This window comes from Phaethon aethereus (genome assembly GCF_964289735.1).
Source record: "Phaethon aethereus genome assembly, chromosome: 3".
In the NCBI taxonomy this organism is placed as follows: Eukaryota; Metazoa; Chordata; class Aves; order Phaethontiformes; family Phaethontidae; genus Phaethon; species Phaethon aethereus.
In genome coordinates, this window is record NC_138576.1 from 48,308,827 (window position 1) to 48,331,718 (window position 22,892).

The 22,892-nt window shown below is 36.5% G+C and overlaps 1 protein-coding gene across 2 annotated transcripts in view; it reads left to right on the top strand.

Moving 5' to 3' along the window:
• The window catches only part of GRIK2 (glutamate ionotropic receptor kainate type subunit 2), a gene marked incomplete at both ends in the record, with an annotated part of 429,084 nt that overhangs the window by 149,522 nt on the left and 256,670 nt on the right, over positions 1-22,892 (top strand). For both annotated transcript variants that reach the window (XM_081997417.1, XM_081997418.1), the window contains 2 exons: positions 18,022-18,203; positions 21,921-21,974. In XM_081997417.1, the coding sequence (XP_081853543.1) occupies positions 18,022-18,203; positions 21,921-21,974 (236 nt within the window). The remainder of the gene's footprint in view (positions 1-18,021; positions 18,204-21,920; positions 21,975-22,892) is intronic.

The following is a 22,892-nucleotide window of genomic DNA, read 5'->3' on the forward strand; positions in this document are numbered from 1 at the left end:
AAATTTTAAAGAAGAAACAACTGAGAAGGATGATAGAAAATGACATGGTCTGAAAAGGCCTGCTCATCTCTGATTTTCTGTAAATAAATTAAGCAACATCTCAATTTATGTGAAAAGCTGTTCTCCTTTATCACATCTGTATAACTAAGGTTTTTTCTTAGTAGAATGAGAGAGAAGCAGTTAAATTAATTGAGAATTCTGTATTTGAACATTTGACAATTGATACAATAACAGTGCATTTCACCTGAGTTTAGAAGACAAGACTTCAGTCTTGGTGACCTATAACAGAAACTTACATACTGACATGGCTGGCATGTGGTAGAATATATTTCAGTTTGAAATTTTGATATAGAAGGGTAAAGTTTGTTTAAGAATAGTTGACAGGCAGTAATAGGGAGAGATCTCTTAAAGATAATCTCGGATGCTTGGTTTGCAATACAGTAGGAGATATCTGCTGGGAGCAACAGTGTAATAATAAAAAGCACGAGGAAGTACTGTTCTTGAGATTTGCATTGCTGTGAATCAAGATCCAAAACAAACCACTAAACCATGAAAATTAAGTAAACAAGGCTTTTTCTTCCCATCTTTTTTAGAATAATCTAAAAAAACCTAACCAAAGGCAAGGTTTTAATATCAACAAATATCTCAAACTAGGTATCTACTGGGAAAAGAAGTATAGAAGGACACAGTTCTTAGAATATTCTTCAAAAGATGTTATAACATATGTTGACTTTTTTAATACTGAAAATACTGAATGCCACGTATGACATGTCCTTGTGATACATCTGACAGTGAATCAATGTCTGGGAATGGAAAATAATGTTTTATTATTAGGCAAGTACAAAGCAGCCAAATTACTGAATAACATTCAAGAAAGTGAATGTCATTAAAACTGGAATTTCTGGCAACAAAATTAATTGGAGTCTAAAACAAGGAAGATTCAGATCACTTGATGGTGTCTTAAATAATACTGAAATTGAATAAAACAAAACAACAGTTGTCAAGGGACCTAAGTTTTCAAATCACTTGAGTAAGAAAATTTGAAAAATGTTAAAATGAAGTAGTCTTAGATCTGTTAATAATTACATTTGAAAACTCATGGATGATAGGCAAAGTTCTAGAAGTCTGGAAAAGGTAGGCAAGCTCAGATTTATCCCAACTTAGACATTTATCCAGATTTTGAAGTACATTTATCCTGGTTCCTTATGTTCACTTAACATCTAAATCATCCACGTATTCCTAATAACTACTTTCCGAACTTGAAACCTGCTTAAAATTGGGGAGAATAAAGTGAGGTGGTATTATAAGTTTTTTACCTTTTTTTTTGTGTGTGGGTTTTTTTTTTTTTATAGACCAGTCAGATGAATTTCTATTACTGGAAAAGTGCTGGAAAAATAAATTGTTTAATTGTAAGCACTTAAAATATCTCAAAGTGACGAGTAACTGCCGAGTTTGCTTTATCAAGAGCAAATAAACTTCCTCCTTTGACAGGCCAATGTGCCTTGTGGGTAAGGACAATGCAGTAGATGTGATAAATATTAAGTTAAGAAAGTCATACTGTTCAAGGTGATATTCTCATATGCAAATTGGAGAAATAGGTTCCTTAAGCAACTGTTGTCAAATGGATGCAAAAAAGATCAATAAAGCATAAATAGATGGCTTACTGCAAAACTGAAAAGATATACTTACAAGGTTTATTTTCTGATATGAAGACTATACAAATTACATATGCAGGTGATAAGATCAGAAGTTACTATATTCTAGAAAATATGATTTGTGTTAAAGTATTTTAATAGTTATCCATCGAATGTAAGACATAATGATTGTGGATAAGCCAACAATGGCATTATGAGAAAGAAAGCATAATGTTGTACTCAAATATATGACCTGGAATTTCATGTGTAAGAAATCCCCAGGTAATTCCAATTTAATCTGCGTAGGAAAGGCATCACACCATATTACATTGCTCTTTGCAGCAGATCTCAAGAAAGAGAAGGGTTCTTCAGATCAGAGGCTTAGGAAAATATGACTTGGGATAAAAGACTAAAAGAGTGTTGGTTTAGTCTAGGGGAAGTGGACAAAAAGGTCTTGCAAAAGGAAACAAATAAACCATCCTCTATGTTAAACGACATAGAGACATGTTTAGAATTGTAACAGAAATTATTTAGCTAGGAACATTTAGGTTAGAACAAAATAACAGGAATTCTTAAAAGTCTGTGGGAACTCAATCCCATGAGGTTTGGTGTTTTGTGGTTTTTTTGTTGTTGTTGGGTTTTTTTTTTTGGTTGTTTTCTGCATTGTGGGTTTTTGGTTTTTGGGTTGTGTTTTTGTTTTGTTTTTTTTTTTAATAACAAGGTTTTCATACTGCCTTTGCTAGACAGAACAAAAAAGACAGGTAATGGTGACCTTTTAACGTCACTGTCAGGACTATTCCCTACCACAGATGCTGACTAATGCATCTATCAAATGTGCAGAAATACTAAATTATAAAATACTGCTAAGTTACTCCATTGATAGTGATTTCTTAAATTGGATTTATATTAGATGTCAGTTAAATGAAAATTATACCTGTGTGTATTTTTGTATATTTATACTGTTCTGATGACTTGCACAATTTTAACTTGCATTTATTCTGGATCTATGAGGCAGATGCAGAGTTCACAGTACTGGTTGTTCTTGAAGGGCTGGTTGGGTATCCCCTCTGCAAATAAATGAACTTGTATATAAATCTTGTCAAAGATACCAAATGAGATAGGATAGCTTAGCACAGTATGTTAGATGAAAATATTTTTGTGTATTTCAAATCTGTGCATTATCAATTAATAATCAATTATTCTGTGTTATTTAATGGAATGAATGGAACGACTATCTAAAGGAGGGCTATATTTGCCATGGGCAACAAAGCAGACTTGAGGTTTCCCATGCATATCAGCTGGAATGGCATGCAGTTCTGCTCCACGTCTGTTTAGTCACCATGCCAGACAAAGGTTGTAGCATTTGTAAAAACACCCACACTTTTATTGAATCTTCTTATTCAAAACAATAGGTATTTAAACCTTCCTTAATAAACTCAGATTTGGTAGAATTGTAATAATTAATAGCACTAATAATTTTGATCTAATTTTGGAGAATGAAGAAATATTTTCCAGACTGATTACATATTGCATAATATTTTTTAAGTACAAAGTGTTTCAAGGTCTGTGCACAGTAATTTCAAGTGAAAATACAATTAGTAGTTATGTGCTAAACCTAACTGGTTTTGGATGTAGCTGGTTAGTTAGCTTGGTGTATTGCTTTTCTAAGAAAGTTATTGTACCATTTGTTCAGTAAAGTTCAGAAATATTTTTCTGGTGCTACATGAAAATACCAGCGGTAAGGAAGATGTTGTGAAGTTAAAATTTCACTTTCAAATTTTTTAGTCTTTTTGCAGTTTGGAAGTTAAAAATTACTTTAACTAGCTGTCTGAAGAGAAAGAAATTAGATTCTCTTATTTAGTTGTTCTTTGAGAATGATTTTATAGAGATTTTAATTATTTTTTTGAAAATAAAAGTACATGCTATCAAGTTAAACAGAATGCATGATTCCAGCCAGTATTTTTCAGGAAAATATGTATCATAACCCCTCAGTGTTTTGGCCAAGAATTGAATTTGGAGTTACTGCAGCAAGACACAGTATTATAAAAAGAAAACTACAGGATTAAAATAAAAATAAAATAAATCCATAAGGTACTTTATAGTATTTTTCTATAAACCTCAGGAACAGAAGTGGAGTTAATATTTCCAGAAAGTACTGCATTAACAATAAACATATTCCAAATGGTACTATAAATTGTTTTGCTTTTGTGAGTTTGAATAAACTTAAGAATTTAACTCTTACAGAAATTTGGCTAGGGAACTTATGATCAAAATAATTCTGCCTTTCATGAAAACTGGAAAATTTTATTCACTATTTTCAGATACAGAAAAATGTGACGGGAAAACTATTTAAATGAAAGCAGGGAAATGGAGACATAATCAGTATCACATTTTGCACTGGTACAAATTTAAACTCAGATTTATCCAAACTTAACTACACTTTTACTCTTACTTCTGTATTACATATTTTGTTCTCTGGTTTGAGGAACACTGTGAAATGCACTTGAGATGTCAACCCCTTTGTGAATTGCTCTACATCAGTCTCAGCTCAAATATCGCTACCTTTTAGCTTCAATTCAAGATTTTTCTTGAATTGCACTCTTACCAATTTCTCTTGCATTCTCACCATTTTTTTTAGCAAAAATATAGCTGCTTTTGTTTCCAAGAATAACTGTGCTTACCTAGTGTAAATTCCAGTTTAAAATGTTCATTTATGTTTCTTTTCCAGCCAAGTCCATTTCGATTTCTAGTAGATATTAATTTGTATTTAGTTTTGTATAATTTGATACAATAGTGATACTGCTATGGTATGACTAGAAATTGCTAACTTGTTCTACTGCTTCTTTTATCATTGATTCTGACAGCTTTGACATAAGTTATTTTGTCCTTTGGCTGTAGTAGATCTCTTTTTTCCTCTTCACCCTCAATTAAACTGCACTGTTCATAGACGTCAGCCACTTGAGAGTCATACTTCACACTATTACAAGAATTCTTTTGAAATACCCAGGACTCTAAATTGTCATTGCTGTCACCATCATCACACCAAATTAAAGATAAAGCTTTCTGAAAATGCTCAAAAAACATGTTCAGAAAACTGAATAATAACAATGTTTCAAATCAGGCATGTCATAATAAAGCCACATATGTAAAGGTATGTAATATGTTGCTGGAGACTAGAAGAACCCAGCAAATCTAATATAAAAGACTTAAGATTATTTCAGTGTTCAACATTTTCTTCAATTATATTAATTTTTTTTCCTTATATTATCACAAACTAAGTGCAGAGGTGAGGGAAGGAATGGGCAGTTCTCTTTTTTTATTCTGCTGCCCTATGCTGCAGCTGGTAAGTACTCAGGTGGTATGAAAACAATTATTTTCTTCATGTTTTTATGGTGATCTTCAAGATCAAAACCTTTCCATGCACTGAAGGCCTTTTCTGAACTTAAGCAGCATATTGATTCCCTCTTGTGGAACTGTGTGGGATGGGGTAGAGTTTTTTTTTTCCACTGCAGTGCTGAAAAGCCATTGTTGGAAAACAATTGTTACTGGAAATAGGCTGAATTAGGGTTGGCTCTTTGAAACTAACTATAAAAGACGTTTGCACCCATGCTCTGATGTGCTCACTTAGCATATTTAAGGAAAACAATAAAACTGATTATTGCCTTGCACTTCAGTTACAGCTGGTTATGCTGAAACAGCAGTAGAACGGGTTTAACATTCAGAAACTCAGACCCAAGACACAGAAAAATTAAGTGATATGCACCGTATCAGAATAGAAATCTGATTGTCTGTGGAGTTAAATGTCGATTCCTGGTTTTCTTGTTCAGTGATTTTTAACCATAAGGTTAGTCTCTCCTATATGTGGCGTTTTAGTAATCTCATCATCAATATTAATTACAAATATAATTTTAAACACTTCTGCTTTCCTGTACTAAGTAATTGGTTCAAAACTGAAAATTTTTTTAGTCAAAAAGAAAGTTTTTTTCTGTCTTTAGTCTAGACATTTTTAGATCTTTCATGATAGTAAGGTTTGTATTTCAAATACATATACATAGAGGCACGCATATGTCTAGTTAAAAACACAGTTCTGCCTTATTTTGTTTGTTTTAGAAAAGAATATTTTTCTCAGATATTAGTATTACTGTGCTCTAAGTCCTCCTGAAGTACACCACTGGTTATATCACCATCATTTGGTGGAAGTGCAGGTCAAGGAATGGAAGAAAATTCCCGTCAGTCTTATGACACATACTCATACCATTTGTATGATCACTGTTGATAAATCTACACATTTTACCCCAGAAAGAAATTTTGTCATCCAAGTAGGCCTCCAGAGTTCATTCTGGCAAATAATGTTATTATCGTGGGTGACTAGTGCATCTTGACTTGCCCTAATTAATCTAATTTTTAGATATTCAGCTGAAGGTATTCTAAACAGAGCAGTTATATTTCCTGACAAAGGGCATGTTAATTTTTTTCTTTTTAATCCTTTCACTAGAGGTGTTTCTTAAGTAGAGGATGAGGGTGATAAAACTAATCTTGAGAGTTCATAGATGGTCTGTTCAGGATGTTCAATGTCTGTGAATCATTTTATAGCAATGAACTGTTCTGGTTGATGTAACGCATTCTATCAATGCCCAATGAACTGGCATTCTCCTCCCTTCTATCCACACTGCTTTCAAAGCCCAATACACAATGATATTTTTCTGAGACATAACCAGAAAAACTGGGCAGGGGGCTGTCAGGGAAGGAGAGGAGTACGGAGAGGTATGAGAGGAAACAACTTGCTGAAAATAGAGAAACTATTCGGGTAACTCTACAAAGCCATATATTATTGTTTTTGAAGTTTTTTGAGATTCTGAAGATAGGAGTAGCCTTTAAAAGAGAATTAATGTTCTTTTGTACAGAAAAAGGTTCATGTGTTCAGCCTATTGCAAAGCGCATTTACTTGCATTCTTCCTGTGCAGCACAAAGGCAGCATTAATGGAAATGATAAATAGTTTGATGAGCAGTCCAGGTGGCATAGCAATGGCTCACAAGACTGCTGAGCTGGAGACAGGTTTTAAAACAAACTTGGGGCTCTTGCTTCCTGGACTGGTTGAAGTTGAACATGTCAAGGAGGTAATGTGATTGATCTCTTTGGAGGAAGGTGCCAGCTGGAGAGCTCACAAACTGCTCCTTCAGGATTCTCCTTAAAGATGAATTGATGGCAGCTTCTGAAAAGAGTTACTCACACTGCATTCTTCCCAGCCATTCAGAGGTAAGACTCTATCACAGTGGCTGCTAAAAGAAGGAATTGAGAGTTTAAAGGGACAGGAAAAAGGTGTCCCTGGTGAAAGAAACTGCAGGAAGTACATTTCCAAAATGAAGCTACTATTTCTATACTGTCGTAAAATAGATTTTTTTTTTTTTTTTTTAGATCTTGTCCACACAAATAATTGTTGGTTTGTGGTTTGTTTTTTTGTTGTTTTTTAATTACATTGGGATCCTTTAATACTAATAAAATAAGAGGTCAGCATTTCATCTGAAGGGCTATACTTCATTTTATATTGTAAATGAGCTGTTTAAAAAAAAATTCTAGGCTGAAATCTGTGCTTTTGCATTAACAAATATCTCCTCAAACTCATGGTGAAGGAAAGACTCATTTTGTCCTTAGCTTCATTGACCCTGTAGTTCTCATATTATGTTCCTTCCTTCAGTGCAGGCTCTGGTACCTCTTTTTCTGATCAGCTCCACACGAGCTACATATGTGCCCTTCAGAAACTGTCCCTTGCTGATCCAGAGACTTTATTTCTCAGTGTGTGACAGTTCATTACATTGATCCCAAACAACCAGCTTGTCCATTTCCTCTAAGGTCAGACAACAGCAACAAAAGTTACTTTGTGATTAACAGTAGCTCCAAAATTTAGAGTTAATGTATAAATACTTCATGCTTGTTTGACCTAAAACTACCTTGGCCCTTAGCCATATGCACAGAAGGTAGAAGGTTAGAAGTGGAGTCCCACAGACAAAAGGGACACAGTAGGAAGAAGCAGTCTTCCTTGAGTCTTGGGAATCTCACTCATCCAAATGGGCCATAACAGTATTAGGAAAAAGCGAAAATAGAGACAGAACATGTTTCGGCAACATCTGAAAATGAAAGCAAACAATGAATTTGTCTGACTTCACCTGATGTATTCAGGACTATATATTAAAAAGACTAAATAAGGTAGAGCTCACTGGTTTTACTGCTGAAAGCCTTATATGTATGATGTCTTATAGCTGTGAAAAATTGAACTCCAAATAGAACTTGTTACTATAAGGGTAGTGGCAGATTTTATTTATATCATATGTGGATTTCCTGGTTAGTTCTCAACTGTGTGATGTTTTGATCCCCTGGACCCTTTTTTTGGCCATTGCACCTATTCTTCCTGTGGAAAAAAGGATGCTCGGCTGTGGTGGGGAAGAAGAGATCAGGGGTAACCAGGAGTTGCAAAGCAGTTACTGTCCACAGCTGGACTCGGGCGCTGCAATTTACATGTAGGAGCTTGTTCTTTTAAGTTATATCTTTTCAGTGCTTAATTTTTTCTTTGGCTACAGATAATGACCCACTGTTCAATATTTAACCTAGAAAAGAAGTGGGGGAAAATTTAACTGCTCAAAACGGTTGGAAAACACTGAAGGCAAAACAGTCCAGAGTCAGGGGTTTTGACTTAATTACTTTTAAACACAAGCTTCTGATCACTCATTTTGTTAGTGAGAAAAAGGACACAATTGAGTAAATACATAGCTTTTCTCTACCTCTGAAGAAAGAAAACACTGTGTGCATTTTTCACTGCAGGTTACATGCAGTCCGTTGATGTTTACCCTGGGAGCTGATGGTTCAGGTCGTTTTGTGTAACAGTTTGTGGTGGGTGGACCCTGGCTGGATGCCAGGTGCCCACTAAAGCTACTCTATCACTTTCTTTCTCAGCTGGACAGGAGAGAGAAAATGTAATGAAAGGATTGTGGGTCAATATAAGGACAGGGAGAGATCATTCAAAAATTACTGTCATGGGCAAACCAGACTTGACTTGGGGAAATTAATTTAATTTATTGCCAGTCAAATCAGAGTAGAGTAATGAGAAATAAAACCAAATCTTAAAACACCTTCCCCACACCCCTCCCTTCTTCCCAGACTCAACTTTGCTCCCAATTTCTCTACCTCCTAGCCCAAGCAGCACAGGAGGATGGGGAATGGGTGTTGTGGTCATTTCATCACACGTTGTCTCTGCTGCTCCTTCCTCCTCAGGGGGAAGCACTCTTCCCCTGCTCCAGCATGGGGTCCCTCCCACAGGAGACAGTCCTCCACAAACTTGTCCAATGTGAGTCCTTTCCACAGGATGCAATTCTTGATGAACTGCTCCAGCCTGGGTCCCTTCCACAGGGTGCTGTCCTTCAGGAACAGTCTGCTCCAGCATGGGTCCCCCATAGGGTCACAAGTCCTGCCAGCAAACCTGCTCCAGCCTGGGCTCCTCTCTTTCCATGGATTCTCAGGTCCTGCCAGAAGCCTGCTCCAGTGTGGTCTTCCCATGGGGTCACAGCCTCCTTTGGGCATCCACCTGCTCCAGTGTGCGGTCCTCCATGGGCTGCAAGTGGAGATCTGCTCCACCATGGACTTCCATGGGCTGCAGGGGACAGTCTGCTTCACTATGGTCTTCAAGGCTTCAGCGGAATCTCTGCTCCGGCTCCCCCTCCTTCTTCACTGACCTTGGTGTCTGCAGAGCTGTTTCACATATTCTCACTTCTCTCTCCAGCTGCAATTGCTGTTGCTGTTTTTTTTTTTTTCTCTTAAGTATGTTATCGCAGAGGTGCTACCACAGTCGCTGGTGGGTTCAGCTTTGGCCAGTGGCAGACCTGTCTTGGAGCCAGCTGGCATTGGCTCTATCAGACATAGGGGAGGCTTCTAGCAGCTTCTCATAGAAGCCACCTCTGCAGCCCTCCTGCTACCAAAACCTGTCCACACAAACCTAATACATGGTTTCTGCTGTTTTGTGTGTAATGGCTTTACCTGTCCTTCTGGGCTGCAGCCTCTCAGGATGTCCCTGCCTCGGCGTGAGGTGCCTGTGACCGCAGCCTGCCTCCCCCTCAACCGGGTTGTGCTGTGGCAAGGAGCTCCCTCCCTTGTGGAGGATGTCTCCAGCCCTGGGTGGTGGCCTGAATTTCTTCAGTACTTTTGAGTAGGGCTGCCTCCCTTTGGTGCCCATTGGGATTTTTTCACTCCTGTTTAGCTTGGCTCAGTGCTGGCTGGAAACGGCTGTGACAGGCGCCGGGCAGGTCACGATGCACCCCCTTGTACCTTGGGCCTTGCGCAGGCGATAATCTCCAACATACTTCAACTCCAGTGCCTTCATCCAGGCATAATGGAGAGGTAGAGGTAAAGAGAATGCTGGTTTTTCGTTTTGGGGGTTTTTTTGGTGTGTTTTTGTTGTTGTTGTTTGTTGTTTTTGTTTGTGGTGTTTTTATTTTTTTTTTTTTCCTCAGAGTAATTATGCCATTTTTGCACACGGAATTCATTTGATGGCTTTTATTTTCTAGGAAAACTAGACTGCTCTTCACATACTTTATATAACACAAATACTGCATCACAAATGTTAGGTACAGTGTGGAAGGAAACTTTCAGCCTTTGATTTATATTAGCAAAAGCCTACTTTTGAAGTGTGCTCCAGGCCTGGAAAGCCTTTACTCAGTCTCAGTTCCCAGTAATGCCTGAATGAGGAAATGCTGCTTCTCAGCACTTTACCCATCGGCACTCTGACATAGAAATAAAAGTACCAGAGAGAGGTATGTTCAGCACTGTCTGATTTTTTTGTTCCATGAGGTGTTTCTCTGCAGCGAGTGGTAGCAGTCCTCGCCACCCGTGACACAGCTTCACACTAGCTTCCCACGCTATGTGCTCTCTGCAGAACAGTGTGCCCAGGGGCTTCTGCACGGGCGACGGCAGCCCTGTGAGTGAGGGACTTTTGTTTTCCAAAATTGTTCCCATAAGAGCCTAGCAAGCTGGAAACTGTTGAATTTGTGCCAGCAATGATTTATTTTTTAAGTATGGGTGAGGATGAACAAATATTCCTTGTAGTGGATGGCCTGGTAGACTACTGAAGTGAGTCATTTGCTAGGCTGGAACATGTTTTTATGCCCTGCATAATTCATCTGAACTAATAAATGCTGGTGGCTGGAAACACAATGAAAAATATATGTTAAAACCCTAAAAATGGAGGTATGTGTTAACTGTAACTGTTACCAAAATTTAATATTCTGATATATGTAGAAGCTATAAGCAACAATACTACACATTAAAAGCTTAAGGTTGCTTTTTTCATTTCACATTGAGTAGGACAGGAGAAAAACCTTAGCTTTGAAATACCTGGAATTTGTTTATGTCTCAGATTTGCTTTAACATATGTTTTGAGGAAGCTCATTGCTTACTATTTATGTGTCCTGACAGTTATTGAAGGCATAAATACTTCTTCATCTGCTTGCAAGCACACCTGTACTGCCCTAGCACTGAGGTCCAGCCAGTGCACTACAGAGGTGTGCATTCACAGGTTTTCTTCCCCTCATTCTCATGCTCACGTTCCTCCGGTAGCTTCTATAGCTTTTGTACTGCCTTCACAGTGTAGTACTTTGTTTATTGCTCATCACTTCTATTTCAGATACATACGTAACCTAGCAAGCAGACACTATACTTATAGTATTCTCCTTGACAGTTTTTAGCTGTTCTGGTATTAGTTACTGCATCTGTAAATCTTCTATTTCAAATTTTGTTGGGATTTTTTCTTTCTCTGAGCTAGCCCAGTCATGACAAGATTTATGAAGAGGAGGACTTTCTTTTTTTAATTCTTAAACAGCCCAGTTAGGGTCTAGAGGACAGCATGAAGTGATGTGCACTTTGCTCACCTTCTTGGGTAATGCTCTGAAATAGAACAAAGCTTAGAAGAAAGTTTTTTGAATTGTTGGCTCTCACCTCCTGAAGTTTTTGTCAGACATATAGTAGATGTTTAATTCATAAGAGTATTGTAGGACACAAGCTCCTGTAGGCCACAAAACTCTTCTCACCATTCTGTAACAAAACTTGGACCTACAGTAAGAGAATAAAATGTTTTTGCATTGGTGCAAGAAATGGGGATAGATCAAGGGACCTATCAATTCGTAATGTCCTACATTTGTTTACTAAAATTTTGGAACTTATGGACTGGCTACAGAGAAAAGCAGCCTCAGTTTTTCCCTTCCTTCCATCCCACCTTAACATTCCTTGACAATCTTAACCAAGTCTCCAAAGGTGTAACAAAGGTGATCGGTGTAACACCTGAGAATGAGTAAAACACATGTTACTTTGCCCTTCTAAGTAGACAATGCTTTGAAAAAACTAATAGTTTGCGGTCAAGAAGTAAAAATCTGATTTCCTTTTAGCACTTTATATATTAAAGATACTGGCTACAGTGCTTGTACAGAAAACTTGAACTTCATTAATCACTTTAATGTCCTATACAATCAAATTAATTGCACAGTCACTTCCACAAACATAAGTTTTGTTCTGGGGTGGTTCTGATTCCACAACTTGCACAGTAGAGTAAAGCTACTTTTGTCTCTTGCTATTCTTGAAAATTGGTTCAGTAGAGAAATATGAGAATAGGGACGAAAGCCTTTCTCACATGACTGTCATAACCATCATACTAACAAGTGACTATTTGTCTCCTACTGAGCAAGTCCAGCTGCAGATTTGGATAACAGTGCACTTAAGAATAGTCTATAACACTTTATTGATTCCTTGCCTCCTGAATAAAATAAAATTTGATTTCTTTGGAAAAACAAAAAAGCCAAATATATTTGAGATTACAAAAATCCTGAGGGAAAAGTCATCAAACTATTATCCAAAAACAACAGCCTGGTTGAAGCACAATTATGATTTTGCTCATTTTGAGTAAATGCATATTTTGTAATCATTGCCTCCATTTGAGACTCAAACAGCAGTGCAGTTTTGAATCTCCTAATCTTCAATCTCTTTTAGCATATTTTCACCAGTAATGTTTATTTTTTAAATAGCTTTCCATTTTTCTGTATGTCTCATAAATGTGATTTTTTGAGCAAATTGCGGACTTCTCATCTTTGGCATTTTACTTAATGCTCTCCCATTGGGAGATCAATACTTATTTTGTGAAACTGATTATAATCTCTTTTCTACCACATATCCATGACATAAAGCTGTGTTTAAGACTTTCTTGTTGTCTTAATCTCCCATACTCACACTGATTTCTAGCTATGATGATCTGCTGCAAGAAATGACAGCACTGACACTGTTCAGTGTGATGAACTTTTTCCACTAAATATTACTGGAGGTTAAAATACAGCTCATCCCAGAAGTCTCCATTATAATATCTGAATACTTTGGGGGTACAAGGTCCTGAAGATATCTGTACATTCAGATTCTTCCCCCTTCCCTCCTCCTCAAATTTTCCATTTTTCCCCCTGTCTTCTAGCTCTTAAGTTTGATGTAAGTAATTCAGATAGATGCATGTCTCTAGTTCACATACTGACAGCTCATATAACACCTTTGGATATTGTTGTCTGTTACATGGCAACATATTTTGCAACACTCTCTGGTCTGAACTAACGTGGCTATTTAGAAAGACTGTCTTTCTGTCTGTCTTAGTCATATTTGACTAGTGAGCATCAAAAGCCAGGATTTCTGGTTTTTTTTCTGGCAGAATATGTCATACTACCTAACCCATATTGCCACTCTTGTGATTTGTAGTTCTTAAGTGGAAGTGCATGGGTATCAGAGCAAGTGAGCAACTTGCACGACTTCACCTTTGAGAAAGACTCAGTGTGGTCCTTCCCTCAATCTGAGATCATCTAAATTTTTTGACTGCAAGGACATACCTTCTAGATGCTTTCTTTTTCTTAGTCTTAAGGAAATGGGAAAGACTTGGGGACAATCCTAAGGGTTTTTGTTGACATGTTAGTGTCAGTTATTTTTGATACGGTGGTTAATGGCTATGGGGTATGTTATGTTGTTCATTTCAAAGTTTTACTTTCACGTAATTGTTCCAGATCATCTGAAAATGGTACTAATATGCAGTAGATGTATAAACTTTTAAGTTAGAAAAAACACCTCTTCTATATAGCTTTTAAGTACATTTATTCGAGATTATTTAGAAATAGAAGCTTAAATTGATTTAATATTTTATTAAATACATTAATTAATTTTATGTAAATATCATTATAGCATTTGAGGTAAATATGGTAAACTTTTTTATTTGAATTTGTTTCTAAAAGTACTATTTTCACAAGCATGTAGGCTTACATCTGCCATGCTCACTGCACGAGGGTTAGACTAGAAAACCTTTAAAGGTCCCTTCCAACCCAAAGATTGTATGATTCTATGATTTACTTAGAAGTCATGTATACCCTAGCTATCACTTCGTGTCTTAGCAAGCAGGAACCAGGTCTAGTCATAAGAAAGTACTTCAGTTTCTGTATCTGTTTTGCCCTTGGCATCTCTACTAAAGATTGCCAGTAAATATAATGATGTTGCTGGGATTCTTTAATGGTGCCTTTTATTTCCTTTTCAAAGCAGGACAAGCAAAACAAAATGAAGCAAAGAAAGCAGGACAAGTCTAAAATTAGATTTGCTAAATATAATGTAATAGGAGTCAAAATTATTTACAAGTTATTTACTTTGGACAAAAGTTTCCAACTGTCTTGTTTTAGCAAGCATTGAAAAATAATCTGGAACAAGTGCGATAATTTTTTTATTCGCTCTTAAATTAATACATTTTACTCTGACATATTTTGGTATGTTGTTATGTTATGTACAAAAGACCATTAACGTTTTTCACATTATAATTTTATATTGAAAATATCAGCCCTCACTCAATTACTGGATTTAGTTCTTCACAGTACTTTAGCTGTTAATGAAGATCTTATAGAAATGTTTTTAGAAGATGGAAATTTGAGAGATTATTTAGCTATAGGTAACAATTGCCTCAGTTTGAACAATTACACATTGCTGAGAATGTTTGTATGTAATAAGGGTATTACTGAGAAATTGTGATGAAGTATGAGATACTGTATCTGTGACATAGACTTGTGAGTGAAGAAAAAATTCCTAAATTGACTAAATAGCAGGATTGTCTTTCCCCACTCTGCTTTTGGGCATAAGAGGTCTACTGGAATCCTCTGCCAGATCTCCACAATAGCAGTCTTAATTTAGGAAGGTTTTATATAGTAAGCTATAATTCCTGCTCCAGCTAATTTTAGCAGAAACTGTTGGGAAAATAATGTGGATCCTTTTGCAGGGTCAAAAAGGGGGAATGATGAAATAGAGGTTTTATTTTTCAGTTATATTCTGTATTGGTCTGGTTCTACTGGAAATGATTGGAGTTAAGTTTTTTACAATCTAAAAGCTTCATAGCAAAAAATCACAGCAATACTATGTTACTAAAATCTCTTAGTATTATGTTACTAAAAGAACAATGTATGTTGGAAAAATGCTGTATTAAATCTTCTGTCAGAGGTTATCACAATTTCTTGCATATGCTATAGTGTGGGTCCATGTTACATTATGACAACATCATTTCCTGAAATCAAGATAGCTTTGACATCCAGCTGTAACCAGGAGGAAAATTTAGAGGTGAAATAAAATATCAGTGTTTTTTAATACTAGACAGTGCTGCCTGTGATTATAAATAAATATATAAAAATTATTCATCTCCATTAGTATTTTTGATGCACTTCAAAAGCACTTCACTTTGTTTACAGCTGGATCCTGTTGTAACTGAAATCCTAAGCAGAGCTTGAATTCTTTTGGCAGTTGGGTGTATTATATAGGTGCACTGGTAAAAATGGATGAGAAGGCTGAGGTACTCAATGACTTCTTTGCCTCAGTCTTTACTGGCAGTGACTCTTCCCACACGTCTTAAGGGGATGGACTGCAAGATGAGACTGGAGGAGCAAAGTCCCTCCCACTGTAACAGAAGATCAGATTCGAGACCACCTGAGGAACCTGAACATGCACAGGTCTATGGGACCTGGTAAAGATGTGTCCCAGAGTCCTGAGGGAATTGGCTGATGTAGTTGCCAAAACACTCTCCATGATATTTGAAAAGTCATGGCAGTCAGGTGAAGTCCCTGGAGACTGGAAAAAGGGTAACATTGCATGCATTTTTAAAAAAAGGGTACCAAGGAGCACGCTGGGAACTGCCAACCTGTCAGCCTCACCTCTGTGCATGGGAAGATCATGGAGCAGATCCTCCCAAGAAGCTGTGCTAAGGCACATGGAGTTCAGTGAGGTGATTTGAGAACAGCCAGCATGGCTTCCCCAAGGGCAAGTCCTGCCTGACCAGCCTAGTGGCCTTCTATGATGCAGTGACTACATGAGTGGACATAGGAAGAGATACAGATGTCATCTACCTGGATTTCTCTAAGCCTTTGACACGATCCCCCACAACATCCTTCTCTCTCCATTGGAGAGATATGGATTTGATGGGTGGACTGTTTGATGGATGAGGAATTGGTTGGACGGTTGCATCCAGTGGGTAGTGGTCAATGGCTCAGTATCCAGATAGAGATCAGTGACAAGTGGTGTCCCTCAGGGGTCACCATATTGGGACCGGTACTGTTTAATATCTTTGTCAATGACACAAACAGTGGGATTGAATGTGCCCTCAGCAAGTTTGCAGATGACACCATGTTGAGTGGTGCGGTTGACATGCCTGAGGGATGAGATGCCATCCAGGGGGATCTGGACAAGCTTGAGGTATGGGCCCATGTCAACCTCATGAGGATCAACAAGGCCAAGTGCAGGGTCCTGGTATCAATACAGTCTGGGGGATGATGGGATTGAGAGCAGCCCTGCTGAGAAGGACTTGGGGGTACTGGTGGATGAAAAACTGGACATGAGCCAGCAATGTGTGCTCATAGCCCAGAAGGCCAACCGTATCCTGGGCTGAATCCAGAGAAGTGTGGCCAGCAGAGTGAGGGAGGAATTGAATGCCCCTCTATTCGGCTCTGGTGAGACCCCACTCAGAGTCCTGTGCCCAGCTCTGGAGCCCTCAGCACAGGAAAGACATGGACCTGTTAGAGCGGGTCCAGAGCAAGGCCACCAAAATGTTCAGAGAGATGGAACACCTCTCCTATGAAGAAAGGCTGAGAGAGTTGGAGTTATTCAGCCTGGAGAAGAGAAGGCTCTGGGGAAACCTTATTGCAGCCATCCAGTACTTCAAGGGGGTTTAGAAGATCGGGACAGACTTTTTAGCAGGGCCTGTTGCAACTGTACAGGGCGTAATGGTTTTAAAGTAAAAGAGAGTAGATTTCGACTAGATGTAAGGAAAGAATTTTTTACAATGTGAGTGGTGAACCACTGGCACAAGTTGCCCAGAAAAGTGGTAGATGCCCCATCGCTGGAAACATTCAAGCTCAGGTTGGATGAGGCTCTGAGCAACCTGATTTAGATGAAGATGTCCCTGCTCTCTGCAGAGGGGTTGGACTAGATCACCTTTAAAGGTCCCTTCCACCCCAAAGGTTTTATGATTCTGTGACTGCAAACATAATGATGAACAATAACCCTTGTTGCTGGCACTAACTGGAACATGCTCCAATGCAAAAAGGAAGCAATCATGGGAGAATCATCTTTTTTTGCTAAGACAGGAATAAACTGCTACTTTATAGGAGACGTGTTTTTACCCTGTCGTTTTAATAAAGATAAACATCTTAATATTTAATATTAGTCACAGACCATTCTGTGAACAATCAGATTTTTTGAAAAATGTTACTGCATCTAATTCCATAGTACAAATAAAGTAATTCAAAATAGAATTTTGGAGTGAAGATGAATGCAATGACATGAGTCATTTATTCAGCCTCTTTGCTACTACATAGATATGTGTTTTTACCTGTATAATCAAGAAAAAAAAATCTCTCGTGAATTATGTAAGTGTTCTATGGTGCTGAAATTATTCACAACTTTGTGTGTAAACCTGACAGATTAATTAGGAGACTGGCTAGTCTGATTACAAGCTATTTAGTCTGGGACATTGTTTTAATTGAATTAGAACAATTATATGTGTTTTTTGAAGGGGAATGTCATAATTGCATGATAATGCTGAAGGAAGATTTGTCTGTCTAAGTTAATCCTAGCGGAGGCTGCTTACTGTCTGTTAATATTAAAAAAGAAGAAACACTTTTAATAAGAAATTATTGTGAGTGCTCCTACTTTATTTTTCTTCTTTTTTTCTTTTTAATAAAGTGTTTATCACTTGCAAGGGAGAAAAATTCAGGAAACTTTGATCTTTTATAGTAAGTTGTCCTGCTGGCAGCTCAGGTTCTTGTTTTGATAAATTTATTTTCTTTTGACTCCTCTGTTTTCTTCAAGGCCTTATTCGATTACAAGAGCTCATCAAGGCTCCATCACGATACAACCTGAGACTAAAAATCCGTCAGTTACCAGCTGACACGAAAGATGCAAAGCCATTGCTAAAGGAGATGAAAAGAGGCAAAGAATTCCATGTAATCTTTGACTGCAGCCATGAAATGGCAGCAGGCATCTTGAAACAGGTAATCCTTATTTTGCTTTAGATGGCCTAATCTTTTTCATCCCTAATAAATAAAAGTAATATCCAGACTTAATGGCATTAAACAAGCAGGGGAATTGTATGTCAGTTTTACTGAGGCCTAACTGAAAATCATCCAAGGATTTCAGAGCTAATTTTATTGGTGACTCTAACAGGAGCTGCTTTCATTATGTTTTTTTAAAGAAACAAATTAATTGGTTCATGTACAGGGGAAAAGGTATATCATTCTTTCAACTATGTAGAATTGGTGTGTTGAAGAATTGATGATTTAACCAGGGTTTTAAAGGCTTGTTTAGTGTTATTTTATATAACAAAGATTTTTTTAAATTGAAACCTCTCAATTGTGGACTCTTAATCATATAGTGATATTTGAATAGTAGGTTACCAACAGACCACATTAATGTGTTCCACTGAGAGGACAAAACTAATAGATATCTTTTAGAGCCATATTCTCCTCACACTACTAATAGGACTGCAAAACACCTAAATATATTTCGGTAGGTGTTCTGAAAGTGTTTGCTTTGTTGTGTACAGGTAAGATGAGTAGGTGAGATACAGCAGAATCCCAAATACTTAACTGGCTTTATATTGCAGTGATGTCTTGCAAGAGAAGGTGGCAATATAGCAGTATGCAAAGGATGTGGCTCATAAAAAATCTTACTGTAACCCTGAAGTATGCATAAAAGACATGCCTTTGTGTGTCTCCTTTAGTTTAATGAGCCTAGCTCCAAAGACTGGGAATTCCTTATGCTCAGAGTTCATTTTCCCCATAGTTTTTTAATTGAACTATGACTTGCAATAAAGAGGGTAAGAAAGATACCTAACTAAAACAATATGTTACATTTCCAATGCACAGCTTTTAATGACTTGAATTCATGTTTATATTATGTTTGCTGGCAGACTGTATGGCTTAAATTGAAAACAAAATGTATTTAAGGTTTGAAAATATGTCTCTCGTTAAAGGTACTCAGGGGTATTGTTGTGGGTACAATTAAAATTGCTAGTAAACATACACGAATACTGTAATTTCTTTGATTTATTGTTCATTGATTAAAAGGCTTTTATTAATGACTAGTCATTTTAAACCTCTGCTGGTTGTTTTTGCGCTTTGCTAAGTGTAAGCCAGCCTAGGTAGCCTAATTGTTTAACCATAATCATTCAATGTACATTTAATTGTTTTAACATCTTAAAAATGCAGATGGAAAATGTGTTGATGACAATACAAAGCTGTAGTACTAACAATAACTCCATCAAGGTACATAATTTATACTGTACCTGGTAGTTTTTAGGTGAAAAGAAATTTTCTATCACAGTACACAGCATTGTGTAAAACATATGACTAGAGGAAAATGGGAAAAAAATTAAAACATTTTCTCTTTAATCATGTCCCAGAACACAAGAATGAGTGTTCAACCTCTTTAAATCAAATTGTAAACTGTTTTATCAAATTGCTCTGCTCATCCTAAAGATTATAGAAGGAAGATACAGGAAAAATTCTTTCATGAGTGTTTAGATATTTATACAGTTTCAGCAGACTTTTAGCTTTCCATTCAGCTTCAATATTGCAATGCTTTAAATATGTCTAAAACTGGTAGTTCTGCAGCTGCATGTGAGCTCTTGCTGTCAAAATTGACACAAAGGATGTTAAGACTGTATTTATTATTTAGTGATATCATTCAAAATACAGTGTTTACAAGTGTTTGCTAAAAAAAACCCCTGTATGTATTAATTTGTGAACTATTAATAACCAATTTTTTCTGGTAATAGAGAGATGAATTTGGGGAGACATGACAAGGAGTTTCTTCTTGGGAGGATGATTGGAAAGGTTAACAATGAAGTTGTTGGAATAGAAAGCAAGTTGGAAATAAAGGAAAAAAAAGTACCTTGAGAGGCCCATGAAATGGCAACTACTGTCTTCTGGTTAACAATACAACATGAAAAGGAAAAAAACACCTCCCGTCATTCAGACAAGCATAATTAAATTAAGGCAAATCTCAGTGGTAACTACATCACTAGGTAACCAGGGAAAGCAGACATGATTTAAAAGGTTAGGGAAGCACTGGAATAATGAGAGCAGAGAAATGGCAATGCTTTGAAGTGGAAAAAGGAATGAAGTCTTTTGAGAAGTGAGGAAAGTGAGAAAAAGAAGACCTGGAAAAGAGGTAACACCAGCACATAGCAGAATCAGGAACATGCGTAGGATGTTCTTGTGTAGAGATTCTGTGGAGTATGAAAGACCTGATTATAAGCAGTTAAGATATTGCTGACTACAAATGTGTTATGTATGTACAGGAAGATACCTTAAAAAGGTACCTTTAAAAAAAACAACAAAAAGCCCCCAGTTCTTAAAAAAACTAACTGTGTTTGTAGTTGTACAGTTTCTAACGAAGTTGTAATGTTTCTTATGAGAGAATGGTTTTCCTGTGTTTAAGAGAATTTAAATCGCTATTGGCACATTATACTACAGTTCTAAATATTATTGTAGAATTTTAAATACACAGGTATAAGCATCCTTTGAAAAAGTGGTGTTGCTGTTTTTATCTTGTCTAAAATATTGTAAAATCTGATCTGCAGCTGATATTTTGAATTCATTTTAGCTTTTAACTTTTCTTTGGAAAAGAATATATAGACTAGTCATTTCATCATTTTTCAGACACTGTCACAAGTAAAAAGGCTCCCACAGCCTTCAGAACTTTCTTAATTATTTTGTATACAAATTCTGGTATTATGACAATTGTATAATTTTTGCCTTCAGTGTGTTTAAGGAGATGTAACTGGTAGCAACTGGGCAAAAAATTCTATTGATAATTCCTGCAAAAGAACAAAACATTGCTTACTTCTGTAGCTTTTTTACAGTGCTAAAATTAGGTAAAAATCACTGCATGTACTAAAATGATTGAATGAATCATATTAGTCTAAGGCAACTTCTGTGCAGAACATGACGATACATGCTTTTCAGGTGAAAATGCCCTTAATGAGTAAGAGTCATGAGTCATCTATAGTTTATTGCTTTAAAATTGTATCTACAAATATTTGTTCTTATGCTTTTAAAAGAAAAGCATGCACATTGTAAAATGTACAGTTGATCAAAAACTATTTGGTATTACATAGTTAGCAAGACAGTTGAAGGTACTTGATAGATTTAGTTTATAGATATGGTTTATACAGTAAAACTATGAACATTTGTTCCTCATTTTTACCGAAGTAGTATGTATCTCGCTGTTCAAAACTTGAGTATTTTCTTCCATGGTTGGAAAAATGTACACATGTATAATATAAGCTTGGATCCTTCTTTTAAATGCATAGTATTGTTCATTAAAATAGAAAATATATTTCCCATTAGGTTATCCTTTTCAAGGGAAGGACTCAATAATGAACGGAAATACTGTCGACTCAAATTTTGTGTGCTAACTTAATGCATCCATTAGTATGTAAAACTATAAACCTCTCTCACATTTACTGCACTAAACAGTCTAATAATATTCTTTCTATCAGAAGAACTGGTTCATAAATTCCTTTAATAGTCAGTAATCTGCTCTAACTGCTAGGAAATGACTTGCTTGACCTAATTTTAGTACAATTCCAGCCTTATAGTCTGATCCCAGTAGTGTTCTTTTGCAGCTTTTCATTTACCATGTAAGTGTGATAAAAATGTATTATGTGACCTCAGAAACATTAATCTTTTGTTTATTTTTTTAAGGCTTTAGCTATGGGAATGATGACAGAATACTATCACTATATCTTTACCACACTGGTAAGTGGCTTATAGAAACATACTGATGATATCTAAAAAAGATGTTACTTTACTTAACTATATTACTTGACAGAGTGAAAAAGATCTCTCTGGAATGAGGTGTGAGTACAAAAAGTTTTCTCTGTTGAGTTTTCTTACTTTCAGTGAAAACTCATCAGGATGGTTTAGTCATTGCTCAACAGTGTGCCCTGGACTCAGAAAAGCAATTGCTCTGTAACACTGCAGTTTTTTAATTTCAAGCAGGGTTAAGTATATATTTCATAATTATTTATTTATATTATGAATTTTGTCCTTTTTCTTTTAGCTATTTGTATGTGAAGATTATGACATTTTAAACTTACTCATGTATTCCATATTTCTAATCCAACATTTTAGAAGATGATTCTTCACTGTCATATGATTCCTAAATAATTTGGTGTGAATATTAGCAGCATTTTATCTAACATTTCACATGAGCTTTTTAGGCATATGAATTATGCAGTATTTTTTGGTGTCCACTGTAAAAGTAACTAAGACGTAATTTGATCATTCTTGGAACCATCAGATTTAACATTTCCAATAAATGAGCATTTAAAATGTGAATACCCTTACAAAACATATCAAACGTGAAAACCTTTTTTGCTGCTCACCACAGCTTACCTAAGAAACAGTTTAAAAGCTGGTAAACAGTACTCTAGAAACTACAGTTGAGCACATTTCTGTTTTCTGTTTTGTTCAAATTTGCCTAATTAGATTGCAGTTCATTAAGATTCTTAAAATACAAGTCATTTCAAGCATGAGACAGATGTGCCTTGGTAAAACCATGCTTGAAATGACCTATGTTTAAAGTCACATACATGTTTAAGTCCTCATGGAAATTAATTCTTTGTGGTAGGAAAGTTCACCTCAGAGTCACAAAACAGAAGTTCATGGAAAGTA